General features: G+C 38.1%; 1 protein-coding gene across 5 annotated transcripts in view; it reads right to left on the bottom strand.

Annotated features, from left to right (window-relative positions):
* LGR5 (leucine rich repeat containing G protein-coupled receptor 5) overlaps window positions 1–15,777 on the bottom strand; it is a 92,246-nt gene that overhangs the window by 25,169 nt on the left and 51,300 nt on the right. For 4 of the 5 annotated variants that reach the window (XM_083815431.1, XM_083815433.1, XM_083815435.1 and 1 more), the window contains 3 exons: window positions 14,598–14,669; window positions 3,608–3,823; window positions 779–850 (listed from right to left, as the gene is read on the bottom strand). In XM_083815431.1, coding sequence (XP_083671557.1) covers window positions 779–850; window positions 3,608–3,823; window positions 14,598–14,669 — 360 coding nt within the window. The remainder of the gene's footprint in view (window positions 1–778; window positions 851–3,607; window positions 3,824–14,597; window positions 14,670–15,777) is intronic. The other variant, XM_083815432.1, reaches the window with a different exon arrangement.

The raw sequence follows: 15,777 nt of genomic DNA, 5'->3' as shown, positions 1-15,777 counted from the left end.
TACCTTTAGACCAGCATTATTCAGTTTTGATACTTTGCTCCTCAAACCAGGCCTTTTATGTTCTGCCCTGGTTGGTTGAAACCTCTAAAATCTCTGGAAAGGATTCAGCTGAGTGCAGAAGGTGGCAGATAGAAAGATATGCACAGGTCTACTGTCCCTGTAGCATTTTTGGGTTCTGTTGTCTACTCTAGCAGACAACGTGTTCACTCATCTATGGCAAAAACTTGAGGCAACTTGAATCTTTACAAGCGCTACTCTTTATCAGAGCTCTTTAAAGACAAAAACGGATACAATTGAAATGTTCCTCTCTTCCCTTGCAAAACATATATAATTTGGCTATTTGGCACTTTTTCCAGGGGTAGAAAAATAAAATCATTTTATAACCCTCCTCTAGGGTGAGACAGTTTCTTAATGGTAAACATTTTCATTGTGACAGCTTCCCAATCTAGCTATTAGCTTTATTGATTAAACAAGACAAATAAATAGTACTAAACTAGGCAAACATAACTGTTCATGAATAGGCACTTCTTTTTGAATGCCCAGTATAGTTTTCAAATGTCCTTTCAAAAATTTATCAACAATGATTATTAAAAAGGCAAACTAATTTAATAGTAAAAAAATAGGATTTGCTGTATAGAGTCTTTGTAAACCATCACTTAGATCCTGTAGCGATTAGGCAAGCCAAAAACCACGTTTAGCTTTTAGGCTATTTTTTATTCTTTCAGAATATTAATGAAAACAGTGAAAAAAAAAGGAAACAAATAAGAGGTCAACTCACAAAGTCTCTAGGCTGTGGAGCCCATCAAAGCATTTCTTTCCCAGGGAGTAGATTCTATTGTTATGGAGATGTCTGCAGGGGAACATTAAGCACACAGTCAGGAAAGCACACTACACACAGTGGACTTAAGCAAAACATTTTGATGCTTCAATCAAAAGAAACTTATTTTCAGGCATGCACCGATTATATGCAAGTCATGCTTTTGCAAGAGCATGTAGAGGAGGCACCTTCGCCAACCCTTCCCCCTTTCTCCTGACATCTCCCTACCCATGAGGGCTTCAATTTTATTCCGTACATGGGATTTCTTTTACAACCACCTAGATGGTCTAAGAAGGGTATATCCTGGAGGTCTAGGTTGAGGTTTGCATATTAAATACCATGCAATTGTAGACATATTCTCACCAGTTGTTAATTAACATGTTGCCTTAAGAACTGTGGGGAGTGTTAGCTGTATATATGGAAGACGTATATTCAGAAGGTGTTAGAGGGGATGGCACAAAGCAGGAGCAGGTGAGGAGAAGGATAATCAGGCAGAAATAGTCATTAGCCTCGCAGAATGAAAGAAGACACAAAGCCACAGGACAACAAGTCATAGCTTCACTGAGATGAGTAAGCTAATCAATCTTCAAAGTGCTTTAACTTGCCTTCCTTTGAAACTATAAAAACCAACAGCTACTTTCTCATATTTTCAGCAACTGAAAGAAACAGTTGCATGTCACATTTCAATCAAAAACTCCCATGTGAAGGCTGGTAATGCTGCCTATTTCTATGGTTTTTAGACTGACATAGAAAAAAAAAAAATATTCCGTGTGAAGCTCATTAATGTGAGTAGGTAGAACTTAGTGATACTTCAGATTGATTTCTAAAGAGGATGCTTTTTTTCCCAGCAGACCTTTATTTTATTCTGACACTCTGCTCTCATAGTGGAGGGAAACTAAGAGAGTAGCACTTAAAAGAAAAGAAGGTCTGTGAATGAGGAACTGCCAAGCACATGCCCTTCAATGCTTCATTCTGCTCCGAAAATAATTTTAAAGACCACAGAGCCTACAGAATTTGAGTCTCCCTGCCCATGAAAAACAAGGTTTCTAATGGCAAAATACAGATGTTTCGTGGGTTTTTCTTTTCCTGTGAAAAACCTAATCATTTTTTTTAAATGACTACACTGAGCTGTAATGCTTTAGTTAGCATGAAGAGTGTCTACAAATTCCAATTACATTTGGATTGCTAGTGATCGAGCTTCAAACCTACGCAAAATGAGCATGCATATTTGCAAAGAGTGGAAAATTTGCCAGACTGAATAGAGTAGGAAACAAACGAAAACAGAACCACACAGAAAGATTTTGACAGGCCAAAAATTTCAGTTATTGTAGATCATGAGGGTTGATTTAATTATTAATCAATACGAAAATCAGAAGACTAGAAATAAGCAGGGCAGATCTAAAATAAGGGAACCTAAGTGAGCAGAAGGAATCAGGGAATCAAAAGAGGTCATTTTCTCCTGGATTTCTTAACTATCCTCATATCACTGTATTTCTGGTATGGATGTAGAGAATAGCATTGAAGACATTCTCTATCTTAAGCATTGCTGAGATGTTTAGCTCGGTAAATGACTCCTTGAAAAACTTTAACTTGATGAGACTATTACTTGATGTAAATAGAGGGCAAAGATTGTGTGCCACAAGGCAGCTATTATCCCCCTATTATCGGTGCTCTATATGTTGACATGAATATATTAGGCACTAGGCAGAGATGGTGATTATAAAGCTCAATAAAGAACCCTGAAGAATGCCAGGTTCTATGCTCACACTGGAGTTAGAACATGCTAAAATATGCTAAGTGTCTTACAGACTATGGTTTCAGACAGCTTGTAAATCTTGAATATATTATTCTCTCCTTAATAATACTAAGATTTTCCAAACTATCCTGAAATAACTTCTCCCCCTCAGTCTCCTCCTCAGTTTCTCCAGCCAGTCTAGAATTTTTTCCATTTGGTGCATTCCCAGAAGATAAAAAACTGAAACCGTGTTCCAGAGTATTCCTTCCAGATTTCGGTGTGGGTTTTGCATCTGTTTCATTTAGTTGTATTGGTATGCAAACATATCTAAATACAAAACTACATATACTTTCTACAAAGGGAAATACATAGTTTCTACTGGACAGCATTCTTTCCAAGTCACCCAGAAAGCTTTCTGTTCATTTCCTTTTTCTAATCTTCTCTCATTCAGTCCATGCTGCCTTGGAGTCTTAGAAGGCAAACAGTTCATCTGTTTCTGTTTGTTTTGCTGACCAGATATGGTGATTTTTTTAAAAAAATCCCTTACATAGCTCTTTACTGGAGACGGAAACTTTTAAGCTAGATCAAAACAAGCGATTTAGCAAATGTGAGTTTAACTGTAAGAAGATGTAAAAGATATGCTTCTCTATTTTTTTTCTTTCAAATTTTGTTTTATAGTACTTATGCAAGCCAGAAAACTTAATTTGTATTCCAAAAAGGACATTTTCTGTAAGAAACAGTATTGACCTTATGGTAAAGGAGTATCATCATTAAGACTCATGCAAAAGTAGAAGGGAACTGCAGCTTTATGGCCCCAAGATACATCAGTTTAATACTAACATTGAAAGACAAAACTGAGGTTTAGTTGACCCATGTATATAGCTATTTACCTATTGTTTGCCAACTAGGGAGAGACTAGAGGAATGTTAATTATTAAAGGTTTTCTCAAGCAATGCTTAAATTAAACATTGCATCTTCAAGCAATTTATCACAAGGAGGTCAAAGCTCTGCAAAGAAGCAGAGATTGTGGCTAAAAAGCAATCGATAAAACTTACAGAACTACCAAACTAGAGAGGTTTCCAAAAGCATAGTCTGGTATGTAATGAATTTTATTCAGTGCCAGTGTCATTGCCTGAAGTGCTGGTAAACTTCTAAAAGCTTGGACGGGTATTTCTGTCAAAGAATTATCATCTAGCCACAGGTGTCTAAGGGAGACCAAGCCATTGAAGCAGTTGGGGGGCACATAGTTGATGTGGTTGGCATCCAGGCGTCTAGGAGAAAAAGAAATAAAGAAAATTGACTCTGAGAAAAGAACAGTGGATTTACACATGAAATTATCACCAAGAACACAAGGATAGGTAGGGGTTGCCACATCCATCTTTCATTTCCTGGAGATTCTACATTTCCATCTTGCTTGCAGCCTTATCTGAGACCTCACGTGGTGAGACCTCTCCTAGTCAGCTGGCTTGCTGCAGACAGCTCTCCTTTGGAGCTGTCAGTTCACTGAGAGCACAGACTAATCACTTCTGAACAGATCCTCTCTGTGGATCAGGCATGAATTTGTTTCCTTTCCAAATTATTCGAAAGTATGGAACAAAAAAGTATAAGAAACTCAGCAAGACATTCTCTTTCAGAATCTATAAATCACTGAATCATGGTGCCAAAAGCCGACTTTGGTTTCCATTTGCCATCCACAATTTTAAAAGCCAAAAATAAAAAGAATTTCTGAGTTTCTGCTCATGTTTTACACCTTCTTAAATCCTGTGTATTCCAATGATTCTAATGAGCAATGAGGTTAACATTTTTTAATAGTGGAGCAAAGTGTTTTTAAACAGAGGTCAGTGCTGCTAATGCAAATTATTTACTTTGAAAAGTAAAGTACTTAATACACTTCAGTTGCTGCAGAGCCAACAGAGGGAGCTCAGTTGCACATCGTACCTTTTCACAGTCTGCAGGTGATATCTTGCTTTCACACTTCTGCAAATAAGGATTAAATCTACTGAAATCTTTGCAGATATGGCACTAGAAATACTATGTCATATATTCACTGGCTTTTACTTTCTGCAACTTCATGAAATATCCAGATGGTGACCTGTACTCAATACACTTTTTCTGCTTTTAATATCTTGTTTGTAACATAAAAGACGCTCTCTAAAACTTTTCTTGAAGACATCTGTGCAGAGAAGTAATTAAGTGAATGATGAAATAAAAACAAATTTAAATAGAAGTCTGAAAACACTGCAGAACAAACAGACACACCCAGGGTACAAAGAAGTAATTCTGTACAGCCTAAATTCGGTCTGTTTGAGAGAAATGTAATACTCTTTGTGGCGGACATGGTAATCTCTTTATTTAAAGCTGCTTCCTCATTTGCAGTCATGTAAAATGTCAGGTCCATTCTATCTCCTTCTCCATGCTTCTTCTACCAACTGCATGAGAACAAATAATGAACGCTAAGGCTCTGTGCCAGGCTGGCAAATAACTGAGACAAGGTCAGTTGGAACAAATTTATAAAGTTCAGTGTCAAAGCCCTTGTACAATTAAATTTTCAATATAATAACTGACATGGCAGGCAGCAGAGACAGAGCTTCCAAAATAACTCAAGGGTTGGTCAACAAATGGGTGAGGCTGGAAATGTTTAGAAATAGTCATGCTGTACCTCCCCCATTCCCCAGGCAATGAGCATGCTATGCCTGTGTTTTCAAATAAGGTATAATTTGAATGAGTAGATGAGGTTTCTTTGTGTTTTGGTCAGAAGTAAATTTCTTCCCTGTGTGATGCTGGTATGTAAACTAAGAAGTTACAGTTGCATTAGTTTGACAGTTACACTGATTAAAGAATGGAGGCTTTATTCAACCTAAATGTGTTACTGCATTACAGTCAGCATCTTGTTCAATACCAAGGCTGAGTGTGCAGCTCTGGCTTCCCCGTTGACTCCAGAGGAGTTACTCACAGAGCCCCTGGTCACATGTTGAAGCCAAAAGTCAGTTGTTTCTATATGATCTTGTGGCTGAAATGGCAATATTTCTGTTGTCCTCAGAGAGGTCAGGATTTCTACCTTACCCATATTCAGCAGCAAATCAAGGAAACAACTTTTTTTATAACCGAAGTTTCCAAACATAAACCCACCATTAGCTACGTAAGCAAAATACACGAAATTGGTACTGCTGTAACATAAGTGAGATTCTAGGTAGTTGGATTACTCTTTGAAACCTTTTGAACCTTTGAAACCTAAACTTTGTAAGAAAATGAGAAGCTACAATGATCTGAGTTGCAAGCCCTATTACTGGACTACGTATCCTACCAGTGCTCATAAGAAGTACTGCCTCAAATGCATTTTGTTATCTAATCTTTTTAAAATTTCCAAGTACCATTTTCCCTCTTGCAGATAATAAAACATTTCAGTAGTGGTTATGTTTCCTGTCATACTGTAGGTAATGCACACTGATGTATAAAGCATTGATCAAAATCGCTGTTTTCAGCCAATTGTTTTACATGTGCTGATCAAAGTTTTGGCACTTTCAGAACTAAACCCATTAACTCACAAACATGACCCTATTTATAATTGAAAATATATAGATAACATGTGGTGAGTTTGAAAGCTGCTATTATATTCCAGAGAGAACCAATTTAAGGAAACAGAAAAGCTTGATCTCTTCTGATAGGCGGCATGTAAATAAAGCAGCCAGTATGAAATTCACCATGAGCTCACTTAAAATGTCCAAACCTTTCAAAGAAAATGCTTGAGCTATGTGGACTGTATCCCACTGGTGTTTCCTGTGACATACTGTGAATGCTATGACCATATGCATTATAAATGATGAAAAGATATTATTCATATAGAATTGTAAACACGACTAATTTACTGGTACTCCGAAAAGGGTGAAAGTAGATCTTTGAATAAGTTTTGATGCAGATATTTTGATCAGTTCAATATGAACGGACACCTAGTTTTATGCCACTGGTAGGTTTCTAAGGCAATATATATATTTTTCCCTTTCTCTGAGTCTTCTCTCGGAGTGAGCCCAGCTACCACCTAGTGATATACCTGCTAAAGACATTCCTTAATGGCTTGTTGGTGTGTCTTTCTCATTCATTCAAGATTAAGTCAAATGCTAGGTATGGGATCAGGAAGGAAATTTCTCCCAAGTCATTCTCCCCTCTGAAATAAGTATCTATTACATGAATTGCCTCTTCTTGCAGTGATGAGGGACTGAATACAATGAAGGGACTGGGCAAGAGGAAAGCTACAAAGACAGACAAAGAAGCCAAGAATACCATGTTTCTTCTGACATTCATTTTAAAATAAGACATGCAAACCCAAATGATAAGGACCTATACATCACAGGCAGGGGGGGCAGGGGGCTGAGAGCACACGAGGGCTGATTTCAGGCACGGCAGATTAACAAAGGGCACGATCCTCCCTCTCCTACCTCCTTCCTCCCGGCCTGACCGCCTGACCAGGATCTGTTATGTGGGGAGCATCACACAGGACTTGCTGCAAGGTGTGGGGCAGTGATGGGGAAGTACTGGGGACAGGGCCTGTCTAGGACGGGTGTCACAGGCAGGATGGGGTCACCTGCAGCCCCACCACGACAAGCCTGTGGTGACATGGACCCCCTCAAGGGTTTGTTGATAGGAGTTGGGCTAAAGCCCTGTGTAAGGAATAGCAAGAGTGACATCAAAACTGGCTCTGAAAAGTGGTTGTAATGAAAACAGAGCTGGCCATTGTGAGCTTGGTTTTTCAAATGTGGCCCTTTAAGCAGGATATCCCCTTCAGTCCACAGGGGAAAATGCTAGGACTATTGTGAAAGCTTAATTACAACACATCAGCGCAGCGGTTCCCACAGCTCACTTTCAGCTCTGCCCTTGTATGGGCTCGTACAGGACCGATACAAAGAACCCTGAGCAGCAACAGCAAGACTGAAAGAGAGAAGTCACAAGCCGTAATTTAGGAGCGTTTGTTTCTGTCCACTGCTTGGTGTAAACTCCATGTGCATGCAAAGCAGGAGGAGGTCTCAACAACTCTGAGAGTTTCAATCCTTAGCATTTCTCTCCATATCCAGATATTCTGCTCAGGTGTAGTGGTAAACCTGCATTTAAGATGGTGTGCTAGGATGCTAGCACGACGTATACAGCACAAACATCCAGTTACAAAGCTATTTTCAAACTAAGACTGGCCCCGAAACCCCAGAAGTTGAAAAAAGTGGGGCCAGCAGGACTTTTTGGGTCATCCTAGGAATCTGGCCGAACACCCAGATCTGAAGTCCATGGCCAGACATTTTGTGTGACCGCTCCTGGCCTCCCGAGCAGGTGGCTGCATGCAGAGCACTGATGGGATGGTCCCAGGGGTGTACGAATTGCCAAGTGACCCCGCAGGACAGCTCAGCCAAATCTTAGCTGGCGCTGGTCGAAAGTGTGGCAAGGACCCCGTTAACAGCACAGCTTGGTAGATGGTCATGGCCAGAGCCTGGGAGCACTCCTAAGCACTGTTTGCTTTGCTAGGCTGGCTCTAGCAACAGTATGTCACTGTGTGGCGCCTAGGAGGCCCTCCTTGGAAATCTAGTATGAGCCTCGCATTGCTAACCTTTTCAACACCTGCTACTCATCCTCCTCCCACAGATGGAGGTGGGGTTCAGCCACACAGGAAGATTCTTCATCAGCAGTTCTCAGGTTGAGAAATTTCTCTCTTTACAGATATGATTAAAAAAAAGTGCTTATGAGATTGCTCAGCAGACTTAAAAGAGTCAGATGTCTAGTAGCTTCTACTGAATGAAAGAAAACATCCCTCAGCAGCCTGGAACTGCTGATCTAGTTCAGACTATTTGCACCCTGCTTTGAAAGCCATCTGACCCTACAGCTGGTTGTGCTAGGGACTGGACCCAAATAAAGGGGTAGCATACACAGTTAGGGGATCCTTGCACCTCTGCCTTCCTTCCAGCTGCTTATCAAGCTAGAAGAGTGTCTGCGCTCTGATACTGGGCTAGTGCTCGATGTTTCAGTCCCTCTTCTGTTACCTAGTGTGCCCTAGGGCTCTAGTAGCTCACATGGTTAAAACATGCAGCAAATGCAATGGTGAGTTTTGAGACATCTTCATGTATGTGTACAGATGCATGCATGGGTACACACAACCTTGATTAAAACTGTGGGAAATTCCTCCTTAGGTAACTGGGTAACTGTTGAGGGACTGGGTTTCCTAAGAAGGATAAAGCCTTCTATAGGCTTCATTACCATGGGCTGTGACATGGAAAACCACAACTAAATCTCCTGTCTTTTCATGAAAACAATTCTCTTCGGAGAATGCAATTTCATCAAAGTTGGTTTGTCTTTTAACTAAAAATCAGGATTATTAACACAAACATACCGGAAAAAAATGTTTAAAGTTAACGCTTCTGAAAAAAATGCTTTTTAATTTCAAGACTGAAGTGGATGCATTTCAGAACTCTGTGCCATCAAAGTCTTCAACTCCTTGCTCAGATTAAGAATTTCCTTTGCAATGTCACATATTTGGAGGATTAGGGAGAAGGAGCTGAAAAATCAATTTTCTGACTGGTTCCAGCCAGGTAGATTATTTAGAAAATCAGAGATGATTTCTAGATAACATTTTATGTAAAACTGCATCACCACCATATGCACCAAACTTACAAACATATCTGAAAAATAAAATTGAAGTGATTTATAAATTCTGTCAGAAAGTTCAAACAAATTTAATTTATATTATTTTGTTATCCTGTATCTGTAAAGTCAAATTATTTTAATTGATATTATTTTCTTATCCTGTATCTGTAAAGTCAAATTAATTTGCTACACTAAATTCCAACTTCGCAGGTTTTTGATGGAGAAAGGATAGTTTATTTTTTCCTCTACCAATGTTTCCAGCACTTTGGAAGAGGGACTGTCTTGTATTCTGCCCTGTTTCCTGCTATTAAAGTAAAAGTCCTCTTAAATTTTACAGGAATGAAAGCAGCTAATGTGTGTTACTGTAAATAATGCTTGTTTTTAAATAGCCTTGATGACTGGTTTGGCATGGGCAGTGACACGGTACTTGATCTGTTCTTGATTTTGACCATTCCTGTCTGACAACACAATAGGAAAAGCTGCTCATTAATAATGATGCCTAAACAAGCAAATAAAGTGAGAGTTAAGTTTCATCTGTAGTATTCACTGCAAAGTATTGTGTTACAATAGTCTCAATAAAAGAATAGCAGAAGCTTCACTTTCTTATCAGTGATACTAGTTAGACTTTCCTCCTTTATTTAGTAACGTGCAAATAAAGATCTCCAACTTATCAGTTGCTAATAACCTAAAATTTATGTTAACATGCTCAGGAAACAACCTTTAAAAAACCAAACAAACATATTCTTACGTTATTTCCTGCTTTATCAATCCCTTCTTCTTCAAAAAATACTTACATGATAATTCTGGTACCTAACTGTCACTAGAAAAGACAAGATGATTATACCACAGGAAAAAAAAAAAAAAAAAAGAAACCTATTTAAGCAAATACTTAAATTCAATGAAAAGAGTTGGCCAGACAGCAAGTTGTTAATTAATAACTATATTTGAAAAATAAATCAATATACCTATGTAAAAGGCTTTTGGACTATACAGATATATTTAAAATTATTAAAAGCCTTCTTGATTTAAAAGCAGAACAGAGATATTGGAGCTCTGGGAAATATAAAATCCAGACACCATTTGCTTACAGTCAATTCCAAAGAAAAGTGAGTAACAGGAGAGAGAGCATTTAAGTGGCACTTCAAACCCTGCTGTCAAGATCTAAGTTGTGACACCAGTGATTGTGTGTTGGTCGTTTTCAGTCATGGTATTTGAGCTGTTTCCCTCTTTTTGGCTTAACAGAAATGACTGCCATTTGAATTGTTAGGGCCAGTAATCCAGATAATTTTTATTCATGATACAAAAAGAAAATTATACCCCATATAATAAGCTGAAGATATCCTTCTGCTGAACTTGGAGATAACCACATCTCAAAATTCATATGTTCTGGTTACTTTCTTAAATCCTTATGCCATAAAGGGAATCGGAGTCCAAAACAATCATGACCCAAGCACCAGTAGCTGAACTTATTTATTAATCAAAGTAGCACATCACGGTTGTTGATTATTGAACTATGAAGACTTCTAAAATTGGAGAAGATTTTAATGTTGTTAAATCTAAATTTTCTGCTTAAGAAAAACAACATGGTTGTTTGTTTTCAGGCAACAGTATTACGGTTCTCTCAGATTTTTTGCTGTTGAAGATGAAACACAATTTTTTTTTTTGGTGTGTGGTCATTTCTCATTTCATAGTATATAGTGAATACTGCCTGCTGCCTGAAGGCGACTGATGTACGCTGAAGGTAGTTCAAGCCTTAGAAAATTTATGATTTTAGTATTTATCACTCAATCTTGTCGTGCTATTCAGCATGCCAACAATATAACAACATGGGTGAGAAAGTGGAAAGAACTGGTGTTCATTCCTGCAATACAGCAGATTTTCTTGCTTTCTGTACCGCAGGCCATGTAACATCAACTAATCTGGTTATCAACATCTATACCTGCAATGTCATTTTTTGAGCCTGGAACTAGACAATAAGGAGGGAATATCATCCAGAAATATCTTTTTGTGCAAAAATTTGTGATGAATTTGTATAGTAAGTGAACATGGAAAACTTGTGTTTGTATACATATATATCATGTGCGCACACACAATTATATATATACTTATATAAAAATGATTTTAACATTATCCTCTTCACATTCAGTAAGGTAGAAAGGTGATTAGTATGGTTTGCCTCTCTACATGGTTGCCCTTCCTGGGTGAAAACTTAAAAGGTAGATTTTAAGTCCTGTCACCAGTTTTCAGGTTTTTGCAACTATACTAACCTAAAGAAAAGGGTTAACGAGGCTTCCAGAAACCATGCCACCTGTTTAGTTAAACATAATAAACACAAGAAGTTGTTATCTTACAGAACTTGCCTTTGTGTAGGCTTTTAACCTCTTAATTACACCCTTGAAAAGACTCCTGCTATTCTGAAGGTTTCGAGAAATAACTCCTATTGTAAATCAGAAACCAATGCAAAAACCACCATGTGAACAGAAAATTCCTAGACTGTATGAAAGAAGAAATTGAATCTCTGCACACCTTTATCTGACAGGCACAACCCAGTTTAAGCAAACAAAAGAATAATAGTCTTCTTTTCCTCAAAGAGGTCTCTTTCGCCAGTGATCGTCTTTCAGCTGATAGTAGCTTTTCTGTACAAACCCGTATCGTTCCATCTTGGATCTGCTACACAGCTGTCTAAAGGTTTCTCCTGACCACTCCTATTCTCCCTCTGTTTCAATTCTGTCACAAAACACCACTTCTTTACATAGAATACACAGTGTAACTATGTTTGGTTTACTTCTTCAGCTTCTTCACCTATGGAAAAGAGTATTTGCAAAAAACAGTGGGTGAGACCGTCATTTTGTTTAGAAACTGTGCTGCAAATTCAACAGTCTCTTTCAGAGCAACAAAGGAACTCTTGTTTGCTTGGCTTATCGTGTTTTGGTCCAGAGTGTGTATAGCATGATGTGATCTCAGCAAGATTTTTTTTTGTTTGTTTAGCAGAAAGAAAATCTAATATAGTCACTAGACCAGCATTTTCTCATGACTTTTTAAAAGATCAAAGGAAAGAACTGTAACCTCAAAAGTATATGGCTAAGATATTTCAGTCTGTGTCTGGTCAATAAAGAAAAAAGGCACTGACCAAATAACAATTATAAGATAATTAATTCTTAAGGCTGTTTCACCTTGACAAACCTTAACGAATACTTTGTATATTAAGGAGCTAAATATTGTTCAAGACGGACATAGGCACCTGGGAGCTAAAACAGAATAATGTGAGCCTGTGTAGTGGTAAGTTATACACAGATGACAAAATTTTGCTAGAAATCAATTCATTTCATTAATTCTGTTCTTCAGATTTTGGCTGAATTGAATGTATGCAAAAGATGTTAACTTTCTGGTAGAACTTCTTTACACATAAAAAAAGAAGACAGCATGTTTAGCACAGTATGCTTCCCCATCAAAGTATCTTAACTGTAACCAGACTAGATAGCTTGGTATATGTGCTACCCTTGTCATTCTTAGACCAATGATGTGGTAATCACTGCACACTGTAGCAACATTTTTTGCAATAGTTACTTGAACTTCTCTAATGACCTCTGATGACCTCTACAGGAAAATAATCTTATTTCAAAGTAGTTCTGTGAAAATATATGGTGATCAACTAAAGCACACAGTCAGCTGACCAGCTGATGCTTTTTGTATGTCCAAAGAAGAACGTGCCTGGCTATCTTAAATCATCTAGATACTTCATCCTGTAGAAGGTTGGTAGATACTTTAGAAAATTTAGACACCTTTTTTTTTTTTTTTTAATACTGTGTGAAAATGAAATTCTGTGGGTAATTCAGAAATGGAATCTACTCTGCATCCTGCATTGAGACAACAAGAATGTCTTTGTAGTTGGAAAATGTGAACTGCAATTGCAGTACAAGGCACTAATGATAATCAATTGACTGAACAACAAAATGGCAGGGGGATTTCAGTAGAGGTAGATGTAAAGTCACATCTCTGGGGAAAAAGCAATTCCCACTTGACATGACAAACTTCTGAGTAGCCATAAACATGCTATGAATTGGTCTTGAAGTTGTAGTAAGTGTGAAAATCATAGCTTAGTGTTTACTAAGGGTTAAAAATTTAAACAAGACAAATTTTGGGTGGTTAGCTGGAAAGTGAATAAAAAACATCCATAACTCCTCTCTACAAGTCCGGGGTGTGTGAACACTTTCAGTATTCTGTGCAGGTCTGATTCCTCCCTGACTTGTCTCAAATCCATGGTCAAAGAACTGGAAAGATGTTCAGTACAGAGTGACAAGGATGACCAGATGCAGGGAATAGCTCCCACATAAGAAACAATTTAACATTAATGACTAACGGAGATATGATAGAAGTCTATAAAATCTGGGGTACAACAACTGTTTACACCTTAGTCCTACATCTATCAGCATCTATTACCATCAAGAGTGATTGTAAGTTCCAAGTACATTAGAGGAGGTAGTTCACCACACTATGCAGAGTTAGCTGATCAGCAGATATTCTGCCATAGAAAATAATGGGTATTACGTTGGCTCAGAAAGCAATTGTACAAACTCACAAAGAAAATCCTTTAAGAGCTATTGAGTTCAAAGAAGCTGTTCAGTGAGTCCCTGAGTCCCAAGCTTTGGCAGATGGGACAGTTTACCAAGGGAGTATTATTATATTCTTCTCCTGACCTTTTAGTTTTCCTTTGGCATCTGCTGTTGAAGGCTGGATACTGGGCTAGGTCAGCTTTTAGCATGATGCGGTACAACTGTCCTTATGTTATAGAGCAGAAGCACATCAAAATAATTTCATTCATACCATGAAGCAGCCAATCCTCACTCCTGGTCTAGGAAATTTGGCAGGAGTTCTGTTAAAACTGAAGCTTGTGGACTGAGTCAGAACGGCACAGTCAAGAACAATAAATATGGAGACCAGCCTGAAGCACAGAATATAATTAAGCATCCTCTAGTACACTTTGTTTCATAAGTTAATAATATTTTCCATATTGCTTAAAAAGAAAAAAATTACAGCAAACGAAAAAAAAAACAACACAAGAGTTTCGTTTGGGATCCTTTCTTTTCACCTGTAAAGAATCTTAACTAGAAACCATGGGAAAGACCAGTGCTCAAGGGACCATATTCTTGACCCAGAAAGTATTGCAGGGCAAGGAGTGTCTTCTCAGATGGTGAACCAGTTTATAACACTGCAAAGAAGCCACCAGTGTCATGAAATTACTGGAATGAAATCAGTCACTTTTGATGTTTAATTGAGAGTACAATTCTCTTGAAAAGGAACTCAAAGAGAGTTAAAAGGAAAAGTTGGTTCAGCATGTTATTGAGTGACATTAACAGGTAATTAATAGGTAATTTTATATACTATTGTTAATGTAGGCTTACAAGTTGATTTATCAAGTATACTCACAGAGACTGCAGGCTGCGTAAGTTCTGGAGTGCTTCAGTAGGAACCTGGCGTAGTTGGTTATTCTGCAGCATCCTACATTTTGAGCAGCGCAAAAAAAACCAGAATCAACACAGTAAAGTTATTCTTTCTCTATTGCAAATTTTCTTCTAAGCTTACATCCTTTGTACTGGTTTTACCTGAAGATTAAAAGCAAGGAACAATTTACACAAATGCTCCATTCGCCTGGCCTTTTCAAAATTCTAGTTCTCTTCAAACCAAATACCTGTAGCATAATAGCCTTGTTAAGAGCTACCCATCAGCTTTAAGTGGGATTTTCAGAGCAGGTGAGGAAGTTAATAGATCAAATCTATTTGCTTTTGATAGGGTTTTTTAGGTCTGAGCTCCTAATTGCCTCCAGTGATTCTGGAATTGTCATCCTCATTGGGGGTTGGACCCGATGATGTCCCTTCCAACCCCTACAATTCTGTGATTCTGTGATCCTCATGTATTGATTTCTTTTTTCTTCTGCAATACTTCAGTGTTTTATTCTGATAAAGCTCTGCAGGACTGAGTCTTGAAATTCTGACTCGGGAAGATGCTACTATGGCCATCAGGATTTTTAAATGTATGAGGAGTTCATGATTTGGTTCGAAAAAATTTAACTCTGTAAGAACTGATAAACCTTTCCCAATTAAATTAATTTTCTCAAAAGAAAGGTTGCTTGCAATGACCTGACGGACCTCTTTTCTGAAGCTGTCATCTTTTAGCATGCAAAGACAGAAAAATAATTTTTCATTCCAGCAGAAACTTTCCTTCACTTTGAGCGTGGTTCCATTCACACTGCCTAATAACCTTGTTTGGACCAACTCCCATATATGTAAAAGGACTGTATTTGGGCGACTCTGATGTAGTGCATGTCTTCAAAATGAGGCATATTGGGACATTGTATATGAAATCATTTTTGGCAGGCTTAAAGCTCCTTGCGCCAACAAGAGCTACAGCTGGCCAACTTTAGAGTAGATGGGAGTGGGAAGCCCTTCATACTTCTTTCCCACTTACGTATCTTTGCAGTAGGGCTCTGTATATTTTTATAGCAGCATCTGGCTTACTTTGACACTGTCTAGGAGGTTGGCATTCTTGCTAATAAAACAATTTCTATGAACTTTACTTTAAGCAAAGATCACCTCTAGTAGCTATATAG

The sequence above is a fragment of the Anser anser genome (assembly GCF_964211835.1).
Source record: "Anser anser genome assembly, chromosome: 1".
Classification (NCBI taxonomy): domain Eukaryota; kingdom Metazoa; phylum Chordata; class Aves; order Anseriformes; family Anatidae; genus Anser; species Anser anser.
This window is presented reverse-complemented; position numbering and strand designations above follow the sequence as displayed.